The 22,015-nt window shown below is 47.5% G+C and overlaps 1 protein-coding gene across 4 annotated transcripts in view; it reads right to left on the bottom strand.

Annotated features, from left to right (window-relative positions):
* Positions 1-8,017: 8,017 nt before the first annotated feature.
* The window catches only part of IGF2BP2 (insulin like growth factor 2 mRNA binding protein 2), a 156,573-nt gene continuing 142,575 nt past the window's right edge, over positions 8,018-22,015 (bottom strand). For all 4 annotated transcript variants that reach the window (XM_042954665.1, XM_042954667.1, XM_042954666.1 and 1 more), the window contains 6 exons: positions 19,448-19,516; positions 18,487-18,603; positions 15,080-15,154; positions 13,563-13,694; positions 11,563-11,676; positions 8,018-9,908 (listed from right to left, as the gene is read on the bottom strand). In XM_042954665.1, coding sequence (XP_042810599.1) covers positions 9,816-9,908; positions 11,563-11,676; positions 13,563-13,694; positions 15,080-15,154; positions 18,487-18,603; positions 19,448-19,516 — 600 coding nt within the window. In that variant the 3' untranslated portion in view covers positions 8,018-9,815. The remainder of the gene's footprint in view (positions 9,909-11,562; positions 11,677-13,562; positions 13,695-15,079; positions 15,155-18,486; positions 18,604-19,447; positions 19,517-22,015) is intronic.

Here is a 22,015-nt window from a genome sequence, read left to right as displayed (position 1 = left end):
GGAGGTATTAAAATGGGCCTAGGCAGTGTTTATATTTTATGCCCACTTTTGTGGAAAAAAATTCTGTTTACACATCTCTGAAACAAAATCTGGAAAAAGATACCAAGTGTTAATAATGGTGGTCTGGATAGGCTGTTAGTTTCTACTTTGTAAACCTGTTTTTGGAGTTTAAGGGGAAAAAAAGAGGCAATAAGACTACAGAAGCCTCTAGAGACTGAGGTGATGCTACCACAAGCCAAGGAAGCCTGGAGCCACCAAAGCTGGAAGAGCCTTCCACAGAACAATGCCCTGCTGACACCTAGCTTTTGGACTTCTGGCCCCAGAACTGTGAGAGAATAAATTTGGGGTAGTTACAGTGGTATCAGAAATCTAATGAAGGTTCCAGATAAGATGTATACATTGTCTTTGATTATGGTAGCTCTTGAGACTCTTATTCAGCAATAGTCTCCCTCCTTGTACTATTATTTGAGAAACTGGGTTTTCCTGTGGAAGATCCCACATTCCAGATTTGGCTTATAGCTGCTTGGTAGTGTTTGACAATTTCCACCAAGCACTTGTATTTCATATAAACTGGTTAAGTTTAATCTAGAGGCCTGATTGGATTCAGGTTGAATTGGATAAGGACACTTCATTAGTGTCCTGTTGTACTGAATCTTGTGGCACAAAATGTCTGGTGTTTAGCGGTGCTAAGATTGTGAGCTGTGAGGTCGGGCTGTAAGGGTTCCTATCCGTCTTTCTCGTCTTGGTTTTAAATTTAATTGCCGACCCATTATTTCTTGAAGAGGCCCAAAATGGTACTTTACAAATTCTATCATTGCCTCTGTGTTCACCGAATTCTTGAATTCTTCTGTAAAAGAAACTTATTAACTATTTGGTTACCCTGAGATGCATTTCATACAGGAAAGAATGTATGTTTTGACTCATTATTACTCTTTGATGTTCAGATTGCCTTATTTTAGGTTTCCGTGTCCTTGTGACAGAATCCCACAAGTCTGATTGTGATGGCTTTCTTGCTTAACTGGTATGATAAAGGCTCATCTTACACATCTCCTGCTCCAGACCTGGAATTGGCCATTTATTGAAGGATTTCTTTTAGTGAGAAATGTTAGAGACCAGAATTTGGGCACTATTAATGCTGATTACTACTGGGTTAACTTGTGTTTCTAGGCCTTTACTTTTTCTTCAAAGGGAAAAAGTGTTCTACTGATTTCCAATTCCAAGGTAAGAGTATCAGATTTTTCTTGATTTTATATTGTAATCTTGAAAATCTTGGTTGCTAACAACATCAACATAATTGTTTTACCCCGTAGTATACTTAAATAATTTCAAAATATCAATACCAGCATAACAACTAACTAGGCCACTAAATACAGCTTAAGATTTCTTTGCAATTCTTTTATTTTTAGGCCATGTCTCACTAGAGATTCACAGTGAAAATACCCTCTTAAAGTCACTTACTTTTTTCTCCCAGTAATTATGCCATCAACTTGATACACAGTTGGATTAATTCGTTCTTGGTGTTGAGAGATTGCTTTTTGCTTTGTTTTTTTAATTATGTAAAACAAACATTAGTCCAAGAGCAAAACTATATAAGATACATTCACAGTTTACTTGCCTCACCTGTTCACTTTCCTTGTCGAGATAACTCGTTAGCTTTCTTTTCTTTAAGTAGGCCTCATGCCCAGCACAGAGCCCAACATGGGGCTTGAACTCATGACCCTGAGATCAAGATCTGAGCTGAGATCAAGAGTCAGATGCTTAATTGACTGAGCCACCCAGGTGCCTTTAGATAACCTGTCATCTCTTAATCTTCGTGTTTTTGAAAATATAGCTAGACATATATGCATTCATAATTCTTTTTTACACTAGTAAAAATACCACGTTAAAAATACTTATGCTTGGGGTGGTTAAGCGTCCAATTCTTGATTTTGGCTCACAGTTCCCATGAGTTTGAGCCCCACAGCAGGCTCTGCGCTGACAGCACGGATCCTGCTTAGGATTCTCTCTCCCCTACCTCTCTCTGCCCTTCCCCTGCTAGCATGGTCTCTCACTCTCTCTCAAAACCAATAAAACATTAAAAAATAACCACATGCTTGATTTTTCAAAAAACTTCTATTTTACAAAATAAGTTACCCCTCATTCTTCAGTTTTTTTATAGCTTCAAAATAACCCATTGTTTCAGGAGGCTGTGCCTCATTACCAGTCCCCTCATGATGGATGTTTAGGCTATCAATCTTTTTTTGGTACAAATAATGCTGCAGTGCAGGTGCCTTGTGCCTGTCACTTTCTGTTTTAGCTGACCTCTCTTTGGGATAGATTCCTAGAAGTGGAATTGCTGGGTCAAATACCTAGCATATGTAATTTGCCAAATTTCCCTTCTCAGGGATAGGTAGCATCGTGTGTGTCACCTCATAGTCTTATCTACAAAGCCTCAAATATTTACTATTTACAAAAAAGGGTTGCCAACCCCCTTATTGCAATCCTTAAGGTCTGGCCAGCCAGCAGAGAGCCCACGGGGGGAGGTCGTGGAGGTAGTTTTCAATGGGCCAGGGTAGCAGTGGCCCAGATCTCGTGCTTAGTCATGTGTCCACACGGTCTGCCAGGGAAGGGTGACTAGGAGACAGTGGGGTTGGGTGTCTACAAAGAGGAAACCATGGATTTTGGTTCTGCAGCCAGCACCTTGTCACAGTTATCAATTTTGTCCTGTTTATGACACTTTGACGCCCCCCCCCCCCCCCACACACCCTTTCCTCATATATATATTTCATACATTTTTGGTCTTTGTTAACGTAAGTTTTGGGATTTTATTATTACTGTATTTTGCTGCCTCTTCAAGGGTAATGTTGATACTGAAATTGCTTTAAACTTAGTTATAATTGTAGATTTGCAACAATTTAAGCATTTCTAGTTTAATTGGTTTCGATGCTTTTAGTCTTTTTTAAACATGGGTTTTATTTGGCTTTAGTTGGAAACCTTTTCACATATTTTTAAAGACATAGGAATATTATCTGAGCCCCTGCAAACAGAACTTTTTTGAAGTTTTCACACTTGAAAGATGACTGGGTATTCAAATTCTCGAGTCACGGCCCTTTTTCTTCTCAAAACGTGCTTTCTGGCACTCTGTAGTGGAGCAGAGAGAGCTGAAACTAGCTTCATTTTTGCTTGTTATTTTGTTTTGTAAATCATTCTTTTGGGGTCTGTATCCTATTAGAATTTTAGTACTATCCAAAAATATATGCCAGAATCTATCTAGGTCCAAATCTCTTTGTCTGGTTGTATAAAGATACTGCTTTGTTGCTATAACAAAGATCATAAAATAGCAGTGACTTAAAAACCAGTTTTCTCTCTCAGGTACCGATTTGAGCCTAAGCCCTCCAGTCTGATGTAGCAGCATCATAATGTCAAGAGCTTTCCTTCACACTTGGCTGCCACTTTGCATTTTAAGGTGGCCTTTCCTACTCCATCCCTGCTCTCACCTCCACATCTGCATTCCGCCCCACGGGAAGTGGGAAGTGGTGGGTACATCCTGGAGATGGCAGGTATGCATTGTTTTTCTCTTTTAAGAAAGTGGTTCCATGAAAACCAGACCATGGCATGCATTGAAGGTTGTACGTATAAGCTATACGGAACCACTATAGTTCTGTAGAGCTTATAATTATTGTCAGTTTCCCTTTGCTTTTTGTTTAGTTGGTTTTCTGTTTTTGGTGCTCTTTTCATCATTTTTGATATTTAACCGATGGAGCCACCCAGGCACCCGATCATTTTGTTCAATATTTAACAAGAAACCATGAGAAGAAACATTGATCGCTGGTAACCAGTAGGCTTTTTTTTTTTTTTTTTTTAATGTTTATTTTTGAGAGAGAGAAAGAGAGACAGAGTGTGATGGGGAGGAGCAGAGAGAGAAGGAGACACCAAATCCGAAGCAGGCTCCAGGCTCTGAACTGTCAGCCGAGCCTGATGCAGAGCTCAAACTCAAGGTGAGATCATGACCTGGGCCGAAGTTGGATGCTTGACCGACTCAGGCACCCAGGTGCCCCACCAGAAGCCATTTTTTACTTGGAAGGACTTTGTTATGCTTAAACTTTTAAAGTTTATTTATTTTGAGAGAGGGAGAGAGAGTGTGTGTGTAAGAGGGGGAGGGACAGAGAGCAGGAGAGAGAGAGAGAGAGAGAGAGAGAGAGAGAGAGAATCTGAAGCAGGCTCCACACTGGCAGCACAGAGCCCAACACAGGGCTCAACCCATGAACCATAAGATCATGACCTCTGAGCTGAAACCAAGAGTTGGATACTTAACGAACTGAGCCGCCCAGGTGCCCCTAAACTTTTATTTTATATATAAGGAGACAGGTCTCCAAGGTTATACCGCTAGAGTACAGGCAAGCAGGGAGAAAATTTCTGGGCCTGAGCTTTCTCTGATGAAGCAGTGAGACCCCAGTAAAGGGAGCTATGGTAGGAGAGTCCCAGTCCCCCCGCTTCAGGACAGCCCTTGGTGACGCTGAGCTCTGCTCTGTCCCGCTCCCTCCACAGCCTCTTGCTGTTTCTTGAGCAAGGCCTCCCATGCCTACCACCAGTTATGTAGCACTTGAAGGTGGATGATGCAGGGGCCGGTTGTATTTCTCCACAAGATGGTGTTGAAGAGCTGAGAGAAAGCAAGTCCTAGAGATGAGGCCTGGAGGAGCTGGGAGAAGGGAGGACCAGGCAGTTGTCTGCAGACAGTAGGAAGGTTGTTTTCAGGAAGGCAGAGCAGGCACTGTGTGTGGGTGGTTGCTGGGAGAGATTTCTGATCATGGAAGGAAGAGCCGTGAGGGGCCGAGCGAGGGCAGACCTGCCTGCCGCCCCCTCCCCCATGGTGCCTTCAGCTATTAGAGAGATTTGAGGATTTTCTATGACTCATGTTCTACATTAGTCAAGAGGACTGAGTGATCTCTAAGGTCCTTTGCCATAACTACTGTTCTGTGAATCCAGGGTTAAAGGATAGGTTTTACTGACTTCACAGAGGGTGACTGGAAGCAGTTTCGTAACTATGGGAGAAGCAGGGACATTCATGAGTCATAGAAGTCACTGAATCTTTCATATCGGAAACTGTTGAAATTACAGATAAACTGATAGGGATCAGACTGTTTAGTTTTTCATTCATAGTTTGGTCACTAGAGGTTATTGGGGACAAATGAATATATTCTTCACTTTATGGTCAGCTGTATCTGAGATGAGAGGCAGTGCCCTAAAATGGAAACAAACCAAGTGCCTGGGGATGTATCACTGAATCACTGCTTTTACAAAAGACTACAGAGGGTACTGAGATCAAGGTAGAATATAATTTTGTTCTACGAGGTATCCTGCTCTTGCCTGCAGTTTCTGAGAGAGGAAGAGTTATTAAGAGCAATCCCGGCTTCTAGAAAGACAGTGACTCTGTGGCTGATGGGAGCTAGAATAGAAAATTAACCTGCATATGGGGAAAGTTTTAAATTCCGATTCAGCAGCACCTTAAGGGGAATGTAGAAAGGAAATAAAAGGCAGCAGTGACAACTGACTGGGGGATATGCTAATAGTGTTACTAGACGCGTGTGCTTAGCAGGCCAAAGAAACCTCCGGAGGCTTTAAGACAGACATCTGGATGCGCGTACACCAGGCTGGGCTAGTCTCTAAAAATATACACTGTGGGCTTCTTTCATTAATTGTTAGCCTGGGCCCACCGCTGTTGCCCGCATCTTTCCCCAGAGGTGTAGGAATAAGATGAGGCCCAATTCTTTTTCATACTCTTCGCGTCCTCATCCCACCAGTCAGTGCTGAGTCACTGAGTCGCTCACATCCTCACTTGGTGCCAGGTTATTCCCTTAGAAGTCCGTGTTTTCTCCCCTCCTCACCTCTTGTCAGGATGCCTTCCTTCTGTCCTAGGCTAATCACTTCCTTTGATTCTTTGTCAAAACCCCTCCAAACTTTTCTTTGGGTTCTTCTTTTCCTGTTTTTAAGCTCCCCCTCCATGCCGGACCCCTCTGCTAATTTGCAACCAATCTCTGTCATCCTTTTCCAGAGCTCCATGCTGGAAGAAACAAGAACACCTAGAAGCCTAGTTAGAGGGAAATGTAACCAGGGCAGAAGGGATGTTCAAGGCTACTCACCCAGTCTAGGGAGATGCTAGCACCTTCAAAACCACCATGGGTCATGGGTTTTAAAGAGGTTCGATTCAAGGCAATGGAGTGGGGGGGTGCTTTTCGAGTGCAGGCTAATGAAGAAACCCCTCTGTTATTGACTAAGTCTCCATTTAACAACTGTCCTTTATTTTGCATAAAATCATGCAATTAGGACTTTCTGGGATGTCAGGACGTCTTGTCAAGACAGGAAGTCTGGGATTCAAAGAAATGGATACAAAGTTTGCAACAGTCTGAGCTCACGCCCATTTGGGGAGCATTTACTTCATCAGGGTCCAGTACATACCCGCAAAGCTGTTATTTACAGCATTTCATCCAGCACTGAGGTTCTCAGAAAATGGGTTGTGGGGAGAACATTTTTGCTTAGGAACCAGGCCAGCTGTCTCCTTCCTCTCCATGTGACCTCCCCTTCATTTCTGTAACCCCAGGACAACTTCTGGGTGCTTTGTACCGGGGCAGGGCAGGCATCACCTCAGGACTCCTTTCCCTGTCTTTCTCTCACGTGTTCGGGGACGATTGTGCAAACGGGTAGTTTAGGAACTAGAGTTAAAACTCAGATTGTGCCACCTGCAATTTTAAAGGCCAAGGAATGCAACCAGAGAAGTAGAGCTAAGAGTGCATTTTGGAGGTTCCTGTGTCTTCTCTCACCCTGATTTCTCATCTTGATGGAATGGTTACCAGGCCCATGGTCCTATATTTAAAGCCCTTTAAATGTGCTGTTTCTCTGTTCATCTAAGAAAGACCCCTCAACCCAGGGCACAGCTTTCAGAAATAACCCTGTGGCTTCTCTCGCACCGTCAACCTGTGGTTGATTTCTCCGAGAGGGCAATGGGCTGGAGTCTGAAATGGAGGAGGAGGGATGGTGGAGCCACAGGAATGGACAGTCTGTTCCTGCCTGTATGCGTGTCAGCCATAGCAGGGAGAGGATCAGCTAGCATATCGTTGTGCCAGAAACTTTAGAAGTACAAACAGCATCACAGAAATTGGAATTCTGAGACAGTGGGGTATGGGGACAGGACATCAGTGAGGAACAAATTTTAAGTGATTCGAGAGCCCTCGAAGTTTGTTGCAAGGGGGACGTGGCTATTCTGCAGTCCCATCAGCTCCCCTCCACCTGTCCTTGCTGTGCCCTGATCACCCCCAAAAGCCTGACTGACCCCCACTGGCAGTCAAGTTTCACCGCAATTCCTAAGATTGCTTGGACTGCTAGCATCCATTTCTAGTAGACCCCACAGGTCTAGGAACGAAGGCTCATAAATGGAGCAGGGACGTTCCCTCCAACCTTTTCACAATACGTTCATGTGTCCAGTACAGCGCACCCCCCGCCCTCCAATCCAACGTTACACCTGCCTGTCTGATCTCCTGGAATATTTACAACTTAGGCTTCCGGGGAGGGATGACTACCTCCTCCCTTGAATTGTCAGCCATTTTATGCTCTTGCACTCCCCCACATAAAAATCAACTCCGTGCTGGCCAGGTTTATAGTTCCCTAAAGCTAGGGGCTGGCCTTACCTACCTTGACACGCAGCCAGTCCGTCCCTCCAGTTCCATGGCTGTCAACCTCTAGCATACACAGGAATCACCCAGAGGGCTTGCTGAAGCAGACTGAGGGGCCCCTCCGAATTCCTGATTCAAGGTGGACCCCAAGAATCTGCATTTCCAGCAAGTTCCCAGGTGATACTGATGTTGCCAGTTGGGGGCCACACTTTAAGCACCACTGACTTAGTTTAGCTTCTTCCAGAAAGTGTCCTGGAGAAGCCTGCCTCCTCAGTATGGCTGCCCATTCCCCTAAGTCCTTCAGAGCTGGAATTCTGCTGACACTTCGGGACAGGCAATGCTTAGTAAAATAAGAGACCAAGACACCAGGATCTTGTTAGCTGGATATATTTCATTTTTTTTGTTTGTTTGTTTTTGTTTTTTGTTTTTGTCACAGAACACTGTTTGCAGTAGAGGAAACTGGCATTGCAGTCTGGTGGTAAAATGGCTTGTTCACATAAACCAGTACATGTTCATCCTTTAGCGCAAAAAGCCCTAATGGCGCGTACCCTATTGAAATTCAGGACATCTCCAATATTTTCTCTCTCTGTTTTTCTTTGTCATCTTTTTTTTTTGTTTTTTTGTTTTCTAATAAACATTTTCAAGGTTTGTCCAAAAGAAGGCCATATAGGTTCTTGGCTAGCGGAAGACAATTCAGAACAGCTGTTGCACACTTGGACTGTCACCTTCTCCAGGCTGGCAGTTGATATCTTATTTTTTTTCCAACTCATTTTTATTAAAAAAATAAAAAAATGCTCCAACTATCAGTTTTACAAAATCTCTAAGGGAAACACAAGAGCAAGGTGCTGAGGTAAAAAACACCTGAGGTAGCTTTTTTTGTGTGTTTTTCTCGTTTAAAAAAATCTGTAAATTTAACGCCCTGGGCCAACGACCTCGTGTAAATTGCTATTTTCCTCCATTTTTTTTTTTTTTTTAAAGAAAGAAATCATTTCGCTGAATATTGATGGCTTATACACCAAAATGTAAAAAGACAAAATACATTCTTTCTTTGTGGAATTTTTCTTTGTTTGGTTGGTTGGTTTGATGGGTTCCTGTTTTCTTCTTCCAAAATGCTAGGACAAGTACCATTGACTCTTGTTCTTTTGAGTAACCAAGTGTAAGTTGAGGCTGGTTTGTGTGTTTCGCTTTTGTTCCTTTTGTGTGATGTGATACTCAGAGCACTGCTTTGCCTGGGGGGGTGCGTAGATACTGGGAATTGAGAAAGAGGGATGAGGGAATTAAAAAGAATGGGGATGGAAAAGAAGGGGAGGGAGAGAAGGTAGGGGAGAGATAAACAGAGAGAGACAGAGAATTATATAGCAGTATGCAAAAAACCAGTTTAAAACCTGTGAAGCAAAGAGAAATGGGTGTGTGAGCTAGACAGGGATGAAGAGAGACAGAGTTTCCTCTTCAGAGAGACGGTATCCCTTCTGTTGACATACACAGGTGGTCCAGAACTGCTGTGAGTGTCCTTCCGAGATTCCCCTCGGGTGAATTTGTGTGGGTGGTCTCGAAGCTCCTTACTAAACCATTAGACCTCCCAAAGAACGACTTGATTCTTTAAAGTCTAGAAAAGCCTGCTTTCTCTTTAAAAAGAAAAAAAAAAAATTAATAATTGATTAAAACTTGGAGTTAGTTGAGTTATTTGATATATTATTTCTAAAATATATTAACGCTGCAGGCACCCTGTGTAACCCACAGGCCACATATCTTAACATCTTTTCCCTTCTAATATGTACACACATGTACAGAGACAATTTCCACAAAAAGAAAAGGGTGTGAATTTTGCTTTGCTTTGAACACGTTCACCTATGTTAGTTCAACTAAAAGGGATAGCGTTGTAGGAGGTAAGGAGAGATCCGAGTGGATGGTGCAGTGGATGGCTGGGAAGCCTGCAGAGGCCCTGGGGGAGGCAGGAGGCCGGGCAGGGACCCGGTCTGACCTCCCACCATCCTCCTGGCCCCTGGGATTCTCAGGGCCTCTGCAGAGTCCCCGGTGCCTCCGCAGACTTCTCATTCCTCAGGATGGTCTTTGGTTTGCTCCCGAGCTGGCTGGCTGTGTTTGGTCTCATTCTGTCAGGTGTTGGAAGGGCTACATTCATCCGTTGTTTTGCTGGTGCCTGTGGGAGCCTCACTTGCTGCGCTGTGAGGCGACTCCCTGAGGATATTTCTGCTCCTGCTGCTTCACCTGTTGTACAATTTCCCTGATCTTGCGCTGTGCAGTCTGCAGCAAGGGAGAGGAAGGGACAGGGGAGAAAAAGGAACCCGGTTCTGAGGACAAGCAGTGGGGGTCGGGGGGTGGGAGGGTGGGGTTGGGACTTGGGGAAAGGAAGTGGGAAGCTCAGAAAACTGTTGTCTACCCGCTGAGGCCCTCACTCCGGGGGCTTTTCCTGCCTAAAGTGGCGGGGTTCCCCCCACCCCTACTTCAAGGCAGCTGGGTGTGGAATAAGGAGATGGGAGCCCAGAAGCTTCCAAATGGCTGATGGACAGATAAGCCAAGCAGCAGAGCCAGGGAACCAGTGAGGAGGGGGCCTCATGGAGGTCAGACAGCAATCCCCCTCCCACTATACACATGGCAGCTTTAACCCTTCCCTCCCCCCCACCCCCACCTTTCTGGAGTCACTAGGAAGAACACGAGTGTGATGCTGGGAAAGACGGACAAGAAATGGGATGAGGAAGAAGTGAGAAACTGGCCCAGACACTCTATCCTGCACTAGAGAAAACATGTGAGCCCAAACCTGACCCCTCACCCCACCCCAGTACTCCAGTACAGGGAGAACCCTGAGGCTGCACGCCTGTGAGAACCTGGCAGTTAACACACATTCCCAGGGCACCTGAGGAGCTGGGACACAACGGCAGAAGAGGGAGGTGTGGCCAGGGCTCTGGCTGGAGGAAGGGGTACGGGAGAGCAGCTGTGTGCAAGTGCCTTGCCCACACAGGTCCCCTGGCATGGCTTTGGGAGAGCAAGTGGAGCACTCAGACAAGGCTTTAGTGTAAGCTTTGACCCCCCTCACTGGTTTAGGGCAAGGACTGGGACTGCTCTATCTCCATACCCAAACAACAAAAAGCATCAAAAAGAGGGGCGCCTGGGTGGCTCAGTCAATTAAGCATCTGACTCTTACTTTCAGCTCAAGGTCATGATCTCTTGGTTCTTGAGTTCAAGCCCTTTGTTGGGCTCTGCGCCAATGGTGTGGAGCCTGCTTGGGATTCCCTCTCTCTGCCCCTCCCCCCCCCCCCCCCCACACATGGATTCTCTCTCTCTCTCAATAAATAAATGTATGTTATGTATATAATACGTATGTATATAAATGTATGTATATAAAGGCGTCAAAAATAACCAGGAGTACATGATGCCAGTGAACCAGGAGGTCACTGGTCCTTCTGAATGAAACCGAAGTGGCCCTGTGCTCTGATGGGGCAGGTCATGGTGAGATGGAGAAGGACAGCAGAGAAGTGAAGGTCTCCAGCAATGAGCATGTTTAACTCCTAACAGTGGAATTCTGGCACTCAAAGCCTGACTGGGGCACCCTGAGGCAGGGTCCTTGCCTGGTATGTAGTTCCCGCCAGGGGAACGTGGTGACTGAGGCCTGAGGAGACAGCAGAGGAAGGGGAGACTTCATGCTTTAGCATTTCAGGGGGCTTGAGATGTGCTTGGCTTGACTTCAAAGTGCTAGCCTCTTCCTCAAGCTCCCCTAGCATGCCTGGGGGAGAGCAGGGCTGAGAAGGTGTGGAACAATTTCCCCTGCCCTGTAGAGCCAGGTAGAGGTTCCATCTGTCGTGGGGTGTGTGTGCAGGGCACGGCCAACCCAACAGGCCACCAGTAGCTCAGAACTGAAAAGAGACCGGCACGAGACACCAGACCCTCACAGCACAGGTACCTGGCTAGCAAAGAAGTGCCCGATAATTCTGACGATCACTTCCTCATTTTCATCCGGCGTTTGGTCACGAGGCACGATGACTTCTGCACTGGTTAAGTTCTGCAGTTCGTTCACCTGTGAAGGGAGAAAAGTGGGGTCAGGAGGCAGTGGGAGAGGGGCGTGCTGGAGGGCAAGGCAGCTAGAGGCTATTCTCCTTTCCTTCAGTCTAGAACATGTCTGGGGGCTTCCCAGTCCCTGATCACATGGGATCAATGGGAGGCCCAGGGAGGGTCCAGCCTCCGACTGCCTGGAGCTCCTTTTGGGGCTGAATTCTTATTCTGGAATGCACACGCTCGCAGTGACCCAGGCTCTCCCAGCACCAAGGAAGGAAAATCACCAAAGTAAAGTTTCCTTTCTAATCAGACCTTGCTCTGATGCTTGCTCTTCATTTTCATCCCTGCCTCCGAGTCCTACTTATGCTGCTTCAGCCGCTGGATTGTTACCTTTTCTCCCTGCCACTCCAGTTCCGTGCCGGTCACCTGCGGGAAGTGGCCAGCCCGTGCTGCTCTCCCTCACCTGCAGCCCACCTCCTGCACGCCGGTGCTCCTCCTCACCAGCCTCAACAAGCCAACACTGCCCGGGGCTCACCCCAGGCCCTGGCAGGGTGCTGAACACACAGGTGGGGTCTGCAAGGCCCGGTGGACAGCTCACAGTCTCTGGGGGGCAGTGTTGGCTTGATGAACAGAATTCACGGACAGGTTCTAAAACGACCAAATAGGAGATCAAAGGGCTCAGGAGTCTAATCCCCCATGGGCCATTTGCTCTCTCTTGCCTAGGGCATCCCAAGTGGCCTAGAGCCGGTGTGTGCCCTCTGATACTGGTCACATTCCTGGATGTGGGGAGTAATCCACAAACCATTCAACTTTCTTCTTTTGTATAAAGGTGACTCACTGTATGTAGAACTTAGCTTTGAGTCCTTAGTAAGAATTTCTGTGTAAAGCAAATAGCAGGCGTGTGCACGTGCACACACATACGACTCTAGAGATCCCTCAAATTCCTGCCACTCAACACTGTCACCTTGCTAGTGTGCATAGGCTCATATCCCCTATGCACGTAAGGGGGATGTCATATCCCCACCACGTAAGTCATGTTCCAGATCACTTCTGTGTCTGACAGAACTATCTGCTCATTCCTACAGGCTTCAGAATTGATCCTCTGGCACTTTTCAAATTACTTTGTGTTGCTGCCACCTTCATGTTGAAAACCTTCATTGCTTTTTGTTTTTTGTTTTAAATTTTTTTTTTTTCAACTTTTTAAAATTTATTTTTGGGACAGAGAGAGACAGAGCATGAACGGGGGAGGGGCAGAGAGAGAGGGAGACACAGAATCGGAAACAGGCTCCAGGCTCCGAGCCATCAGCCCAGAGCCTGACGCGGGGCTCGAACTCACGGACCGCGAGATCGTGACCTGGCTGAAGTCGGACGCTTAACCGACTGCGCCACCCAGGCGCCCCTGTTTTTTGTTTTAAAGTATTTCCTTTTTTTACCCACCACGCGGTTGCTAACCTAGCTCCCTTGTAACAGGTGGGCAGGTTTGGGAAAGAGCCAGAAGACAGAATCTGCAGGATGGAAAGTTTGAAAAGTGAGGGGAGAGTGTAGGACTCCAGACGCTGCAGGCCTCTGAACGTGAATTTAGAGAAGATGACAGTCTGCTAAGTAGGTATACACTGGGTGGAGCTCTATTCCCTAGTGTTTTCCTGCTGTTCTGTGTGGGTTTAAAGGGGGCAGGAGGCAGCCGCCTCCTCTTCAGGGAGGACCTTCACTTCCCAGCATGTAGCTGAGATGTCCTATTTCTAGGCACAGAACCCTGGTGTTTTTGGTGGCCTGGCCCAGTACCACGGATTCGGGGCCCCCGGCTCTGGAAGAATGTCCTTCCAGAGCCAGTGGGGGTCTCAAGGAAATCGGGTCAGGCTGGGGCAGGGAATGGGCCCAGGAGATGAAGCCAGCTCAGAGCAAACTTACGGTTTTGCCGCCCTTGCCGATCACCCGGCCAGCTGTAGAAGAGGGCACTCTGATGTGCGCTTCCAGCTTCACCTCTTCTTTGGGGTTAAAGAAGTTTTCTTCCTTCAGTTTCCCAAAGATCCGCCCCTGGGCCTGAGAGAGCAAGGCGTGACCGCTTCGCCGTGCTGCTGCCAGAACCGGCCGGGGAGCCCAGGCCTGCACACCCCCAGCCCCGAATTCACTGGGGCCACCACGGGGGAGCTGCGTACCCTGCTTCCCTCCTTCAGAGACCTGGCTGTTCCTGCCACACTCAAGGAACGTACCTGACTGCTGCCTCTTGGAAGCTTGCGTGTGGGGCCGGGGGTGGTGGTGATGGGGCAGAACTAGGTCTTAGTTCCCTCATCTACAGCACCTACAAACGCCTGGCTGAATGAACCTGTCCAGGGGACTCTTAACTTCCTCCCATCATGGTATGTTTAGACCCCGGGTTACAAAAGGATGGAGGCGAGGTAGGTGGTGACTGGGGATGCTTTCTGATGTCTTAACTCCAGCCAGGGAAGCTGAGACGTTACGGTTTAAGACAAAAAAAAGCAAAAAAACTTTAACAATTGAGATATAATTCTTACAGCCTAAAATTCATCATTTTGAAGTATACAGTCCAGGAGTTTTCTGTGTATTCACTACATTAAGCAGCCAGTACCACTATTCAGGACATCTCCATCCCAGTCCCCCGGAGCAAAACTCCATACCTAGCAGGCAGTCCCCATTCGTCCCTTCCCCAACCCCTACTTTCTGTCTCTGGATTTACCTTTGCTGGACATTTCGTATAAAGGGACTCTCATAATATGCGGCCTTTTGTGTCTGCTTTCACTTCATGCAGTGTTTTCTAGGTTTATCCGTGCTGTAGCATGCATCAGAATTTTGCTCCTTTTTATGGCTAATTTCCTACTGAGTGCATAGATCACATTTTGTTTATCCACTCATGAGCTGAAGGGCTATTAAATGTTTTCACATGTGTTAATGTTTTCTCAAATTTTCAGTATTTTTAATGATAAGGACTATACTTTTATAAATATGTTTCTTTTAGAAAACTCAATTTATAATTTTCCCAGGGGAGAAAAAAGGGCAAAAACAAAATGCATCCGACCAAACTCCCAACAAGCTACTGGTCTTTCCCCTTACACCCTATGGTTATGCCCCCACAGCTTGAAGGGTATAAAATACTAAAGGAGTCTGAGACACTTATCCTCAAAACTGTGGCTAAGGGGTCAGAGATAGCCCAGAGGAGTGTCATTTGAACTAGGCACTGACAATCTACATTTCCATGAGAGAGAAGGGAAGGAGTGCTCCAGGAAGCAGAGCTCCAGGGAACAACCTGGAGGTAGGCAAGACAGCATGAGTCTGAGACTAGTGAGCAGCAGCAGGAAGAAAAATCGAGGCTGGGCCTCTCAAAGAAGTCTTGAACATGCCTCTGAGATGGCCGCCACCTGCTAAAGGCCCTTAGCTACTGCAGGGCTGAGGTGGCCCCTGGCACTGACCTTGAACTGGGCTTCAGGTGGGCCGGTGATGATGACCATTCTTTCGCTGACATCTGGGCCTTCCGCCGGGGCAATCTGCAGTTTACAAGGCAAGAGGAAAATGCTGCTGCCGGGCTGTGGTCCCCAGTCCCCTCTCACATACTAGCAAGGGATTATGGTGTGGTTTCTGCCTTTGCAACTGCTGCTTTCACTCTGGGTCTTAGGAAGATACCACCATAGTGTCCAGTATCAAATTTGGGTCTTTGACCATCCAGGCAGACTTGGAAGCAGTGCAAGGAGTTCCTGCCCGTCCCTGCCCCGAGCACCTGCAATGACTGGCCTCCTTTTACCGAGCCAAGGGAGTCAAGAGCTCTAGGAGGAAGAAGGAGGTGTAGGCTCAGCCAGCCCAACCCAGGGCCCCGAGGGGGTAAGTGCTAAGTCCACAGAGGCATTACTGTGGAGCCAACTTGCAGGAAAGGCGCCCCTGGTTCTAGTTCTCAGCTCACAGAGGCAATTGGCTGCAAGGGAGAGTTGAGCTAGAGCATGAGTGGCCAGGACCAGCTCCTCCACGGCACAGGAACCAAGTGTGACAGCACCAGAGCAAGGATGAGGTCACCCTGGTCCCAGTGTCTGCTCTGCAAATCCCTCCCCTCCCCGGCCTCCATGTCCTCATCTGTGAAATTTGGAGGTGAAATCTGGCAAGCTCAATGCTGCCTTCTATTTGTGAGTCTATCTGCTCTATTTGTGATTCTGAGTTCTCTTGTAACACAACTCAATGACAGAGCAAGCAAGCATGGTTTTTTTTGTTGTTGTCGTTAGACTCATTTTATATTCTTTTCTGCATACCCTGCCTTATTCTGAAAATCATTAAGGTAGCTTTGAAAATGAAAACAGTGTAGCAAAACCAAAGTTAATTTAAAATGAGTTAAGGGTACACCATTTAGGAATGAGTCAAGCGTGAGGTTAGTACAACTGTCTGACATTCACCAGCCAAGACCAGCAGTCCAAGAGCTACTCGTATGCTCCTGCAGCTTTGGAATGACATTCCACCGGCAAACTCCCTCGAGAGCACCAGGAAGGAGAACCCTGTTTTATCACTGAAACAAACAGGACCCAGAGGGGAGGTGACTGCCGAGATCCCAGGGTGAGCACAGGCTGGAGTAAGGCTCAGGAGATTTGTGTGGCATTCTGAAGCCTGCCGGATGCTCTGCAGGGCAGAGTGACGGGAGCCCAGCTGTTGTCTGTGACCCAGGCATCTTGGGGTGTTATCTTCCCGACCTCACCTCAACCCAGCCCCTGCCAGCACTCAGCTCCCACATATAAGTGCACAGCTCTCTCCCTGCCCTGGGAGCATCTCCCTGTGCCTGTAGCTGTGGTCCCTGAAGACAGGCAAAGCAGGAATGGAGGGTTCTTTAGAGTGAGATTATCCATTTTGCTTTAGAGAAAATGCTTTCTTCAGTCCTGTTGAAAATAACAAAGCCAGGTCTGATTTTTAAAAGTAGAAAGCTTGTCTCACCAATACTTGGCTTCTGTGGTTTTCTCTCCTTTACTGCTATGGAGACAGGCAGGGATCGGGAAAGAAGGCAGCGGCTGGAGAAGCAGGATGTTGTGTGCAGCATAAAGGGTGATGGGGTACTGCCAGCCTGCAGAGCCCGTTCTGTTCCCTTGGTCCTGCCCTGCTGTGTCTGCCCATCAGAGGCCATGAGTCAGGTGATACACCACTGCTCAACCTTGCTGGGACATAGAAGGATGGTGGGGACGCCGTGGAGTGGAGCCCAAGGGATTGCCCTCTCTCTTAGTTTCCTGAAGGCCAGTGGGGAGTGACTCTGGTATAGCACTCAGGTTGCTGAGGTGGAAAAAACACTGGACCAGAGATCACATCACCTGGTCAAATGTCGGCTCTTGTATTCTTTACCTTCGTGACCTTCAACACTCAGTGAAACCCTCTGGGCCCTGTTCCTCACGGGCAACAGTAAGTGGGAAGGGAGTGCTCCAGCCAGTCCCAGTGGTGTTCAGCACACTATAGGGCAGCACAACCGATGAGGTCAGGGCCAGTCCTGCCACTTGCGTGCTTTGGCCTGGTCCCTGGGCCTCTCTAAGTCCCACTTTTCCCAGGGAAAAAGAGAGGATTTCATGTCATAATCCCTTGAGCCCCTTTGAGTTGAAATCATCTCATTCTGTCTCCTGCACGGTATCTCAGGCCACATGACTGGACACAGGGAAAGGCCCTTGGGGGCAGCCGGCCCAGTGGTCCTCCACGCTGTACCTGTCCTGCCACGGCTGCCGGCATGTGGGCTGGGGTCTTAGCTGCAACAAGCCTGTTAGAAGCCATGGCCCCCCGTGTGCTGCACTGCAGTCCGCCCGCACCTCAGGGCTCCCGCCTAGACTCTGCGCTTGGCAGGTAACAGAGCTGAGGCCTGAGACGGGAAATGATTTGCCCAAATAATACTCTTTGATGGTCTCGCTGCAATTCTTGTGCTGTACTACTCAGAATGTTTTGTTTTTGCTTTTTCTTCAGCACACTTGCTGTGGGAGAAATTCCAGCTCTTCTTGTGGAGAAAGCGCAAGCATTCTTTCTCTCCAAGTCATGAGACTTCTCGCTCGGAATTCCGGGTTGTCCCATGGTAGCAAATTATTTTACGTAACAACGGAAACTCTGTTTTCAAAAGAGTTTCATGAGGCTTGGGACGTGCTCAGCATTCTGCCTGTGAGTCAGAGCCGATAGCTGGGCTTGGAGCAGGACCAGGGTCGAATAATCCTTCCCTTTCAGCTTCTCGGGCGCTTCTTCACATGGCGCTCGAAGGGGCAGGATGTGGGTCTGTAACTACACTCACCACCATTTCCATAAATCAAGGGGCCTTCCTTCCTGAGCCGCTCTGTGCAGTCCCAGGACTGCCTGTCCGGCTGTGATACCAGCTTTTGTTTACCTACAATTTTATCACTTTCCAAAGAGTTTTTCATCCCAACTACTTTCTTGAGAATTTGTGAAGCAGAGAGACTAATTAAAGCGTCAAAGCACAGCGAAGTGAAAATGATGCTCTGCTGAAGTCCGCTCCCTTAGGTTGGGGAAAAAACCCTCAGCCTTTTTCTTTCCTCCCTCCCTCCCTTCCTCCCTTCTTTTTTTTTTTTTTTTTTTTGCTTTATCTTCTTAAGAAGAAGACTATGGTAGCCCAAACAGGACTGGGTTGGCTTGTCTGTTACTAGAAATTTTTCTAATTCAGTTGTTAGTTGAGCAAGAAAGGAATGAGAGAGGTAAAGATGAGAGCAGATAGGATTAATCTTGGGGGCCAATTTGCCAGATCCTGTGGGAGTCTGTCCCCAGAAGGAGTCAGCGTTGCTCAGGACTAGCAGAAGGAACAAGGCACATGGGGTGGGAAGGTGGTGATGGAAGAAGGCGGGAAACAGGTGGCTGTGGAGAGCAGCTTTACCTTGATGGAGGCCCCAGCGAATCGAGCCAGCTGTTTAATGTGCGCCCCCTTCTTCCCAATGATGGCACCTACAGCCTGGGTCGGGATGAAGAGATTCACAATCTCCTGCTCTGGGTACTGGAAGGGCAGCACAAGACAAGACATCATTCCCACTGGGTTGTTCCATCAGGCACTCAGCAGGTACCTAGCATCTACGATGAGCTGTGTGCTGTGGGAGCCCTAATACCCAAGGAAATGGTCAAAATGGTGCATGGGATGCTCCTGCGGCCTAGGAGCTGCAGGTGTGAGGCCTAAGGAACAAACCTGGGCACAGGGAGCACTACATGACAATCGAAATGGGAACTCCTCTTGAGCAGCTCTGAATTTGCTGGATTCAGAAAGCTGTTCACAGGCTTTCTGTCATATGCAAATGTGATAAGTACTGCTCGCTCCTGTGTCTTTATCCAAGAAATCAATACTGTTATTAAATATACCTGGCCTGAGGACAGGGTCCTGAGGCACTTTGTTAGAAGAACAGGAAACAACTCTGCACACCTTGTAGCCATGACTGGTATCTTCACCAGAGTGACATCAGGTTCGAAAGAAGATAAGTAAACCTGCCGTGACCATGCCACATGGTGACAGCCGAAAGAGAACAGGGGTCGTCCCCATAGGGGTCTGTGGGAATGACATGACCCCATTTGTTCAAAGACCTTTAGAAATGCTCTTCTTTGCTAAATACTATCTCCTAATTTTATCTCTTGATCATTCGTATGTACCCATTTCCTGCCACCTGTGGATTTGTAAGCATTGGCAGGAGTGCTGACTGTTGGGGTAGTTTGGTGTCACTCACAAGAAGCCCTGGACACATAGGACCCAGCACTCACGCCAGGACATTCACTGGTCAGTCCACCACAGCCTATGTGGTACCCGCCAAAGGAGAGGGAAAAGTGGCCGACGGGCTGAACCGAGGGGCACTTACGGAGTGGTGATGCGGGAACGGCCCAAACTGGTGAGGGGGGTACAAGCTGGAGAAGTATCCGGAGTGAGTCTGCAGCATGAAAGAAATAGTCGGTCAGTCAGCGGCTGCCTACAGGGACATTCTCCAAACTCAGGGAGGCAAGATTCCCGCACACAGCACAGGCTCAGCGTACCGTCACCTGGCTCCACCTGGTCCCTGGCAGCTCAGATCTCTGCTCCACTTCTCCCACCGCAGCACTGAATGCCTGGCTGAATGTTTATCACGGTTAAGCTGCACCATGCTTTAGGCCCCTGGGAACTTACCACCACGGGAGTAACTCTTAGGACCTGCCCTCCCTCAGACAGGCAGGCCCAGTGGCTTCTATTTTCTGGGAAGCCACGGACTGTGGATTAAAAGGCACAGAGACAGTAGGACAAAATCTAGAGTTATTCACGGCCAGCAAATGTGCTCCTGGGAAGCCAGGTCTGTGAGCTCCCTCAGAGAGTTTTGAAAGGAATGGAGAGATTGAGAATGGAGGGATTGAAAATGAGGCTGAGAGAGGAGTGATAATGAGTGAATAAATAGCATCATGTGTGAGTGTGAGGGAGGGCCGGGAGGGAACAGGAAGACAAATGTGGATAGAAAACAAAAGAGCTATTACAATAACATTTAAAAAGCAGCTGCTTTTGGGACACCTGGGTGGCTCAGTCGGTTAAGCATCTGACTCTTGATCTCAGCTTATGTCATGATCTCATGGTTTGTGCGTTCGAGCCCTACGTCGAGCTCCACGCTGACCGTGCAGAGACTGCTTGAAATTCTCTCTCTCTCCCTCTCTCTGCCCCTCCCCTGCTCTCTCTTTCAAAAATAAATAAACTTATGGGGTGCCTGGGTGGCTCAGTCGGTTAAGTGCCCGACTTCAGCTCAGGTCATGATCTCATGGTTTGTGGGTTCGAGCCCCGTGTCGGGCTCTATGCTGACAGCATGGAGGCTGGAGCCTGCCTCAGATTCTGTGTCTCCCTCTCTCTCTATCCCTCCCCCACTCACACTCTGTCTCTGTCTCAAAAATAAATGTTAAAAAAATTTAAAAAATAAAAAAATAAAAATAAATGAACTTAAAAAAAAAGTAGCTGCTTTTTGTTGAATATCTAATATACAAGGCACTGTGGTAGGTAATTTATTCACAAACTCTTCATCCTCATAACAGGCCTGCAAGACAGAAATAGGTCTGATATCATACATTCGTACAGACAGGACACTGACAGAATCCACAGTCTAGTTAACTGCACTTTGCATAAGGCCACATAAATGCTGGCACACCTGTTACAGGAAAGGAGGTGAATGGCTCAGAGCACCACGGGGTCAATGTCTGTGGACCCGCCCTGCAAGATGACCTCCTAGGCTTCTTACAGGGGTCTAGTGTTTGTTGGAGGGCCCTTGAAGAAATCCCGTTGTGTTCTCAGTCTCCCAGATCTCCAGATGGACTTTGAGTTCCATATCACAACTTCATCTTATAACACTAGGGACCAAATGAAAGGGTTTCCCTTTCTGAGCTTGGAGAGTGGACTTCTGGCCTCGGGAAAGAGGAGACATGGGCACTGCAGGAGGGGCTTCCCCCACTGTGGGCCTAGGTGATCACAGGGCTGTGCTTAGGAACTATTGTGTAGACGCAAGCCTTTGCTCTCAGGTTTTGGAAGGAAGCTGTAGTGACACCTCACACCCACAAGAGGGTGCTATGAGACCAGCATTGCCTTGGCACTTTCCACTTCTGACTGGAAGCTGAGTGAAGAGGGCTTACCTGGTCCTGCTTCTTCCTTGAAGGGCATTCAGCTCCAGACCCTTCCTGCAGGTCCCTGTCCTGAGCCATGGAGGGTGAAGGGAGAATTTCTGTGGCTTTCTGCTCAAAGCTCTACCTTGGGGAAAGGATGCTTCCCCTTGCTCCCCCTCCATTTCCTCTTGCAGGACATCCTTTCTTTCAGGCCTCAGGGCAGCAATAATTCTTTTGAATTGTGACTTGCCTTTTCCTCCACAAACTCACATGAGACCAAGAATAGACCAGCCACAGTGTGACTCCTATTCTGGGTTTGAATACTCCCAACATAAACACTGTATCAAATTTAGACCTACCACTTGGGTTAGGAGAGAGAATTAGCTATAAAAGTATTAAAAGGACTAATTCCCCATTCCTCCTTGTGTTCACGAGCTACTACAGTGGGAAAACTTGTGGGGAAAGAATCCCAAACTTGGCAGTCAGGAGCTCATTTCTAGCAGAGGTGCTGGCTTTATGTACGTAAGTTGGTTTTCAGAATCAGAATACTCATAAGACCTGAGTCTGAATCATCAGCTCCATACAAGCTGGAATAATTTATTCAACTCTTCTGAGCCTCATCCACAAATGGGTTAAAATATCATGTCTAGATCTAGAAAATAAAATATCTAGATCTTTTAGAAATTAGATCTTCTAATATGTTGTGAGGGTTCCTTCAATCGTTCATTCATTTATGAAAAAGATATCTGAGCACCTATCATATACAAAGCACTGTTCTAGGTGCTGGGGACACAGCTATTAAGACAGAAAGGATCCCTGCTACC

Source organism: Panthera leo, chromosome C2 (assembly GCF_018350215.1).
Source record: "Panthera leo isolate Ple1 chromosome C2, P.leo_Ple1_pat1.1, whole genome shotgun sequence".
In the NCBI taxonomy this organism is placed as follows: domain Eukaryota; kingdom Metazoa; phylum Chordata; class Mammalia; order Carnivora; family Felidae; genus Panthera; species Panthera leo.
This window is presented reverse-complemented; position numbering and strand designations above follow the sequence as displayed.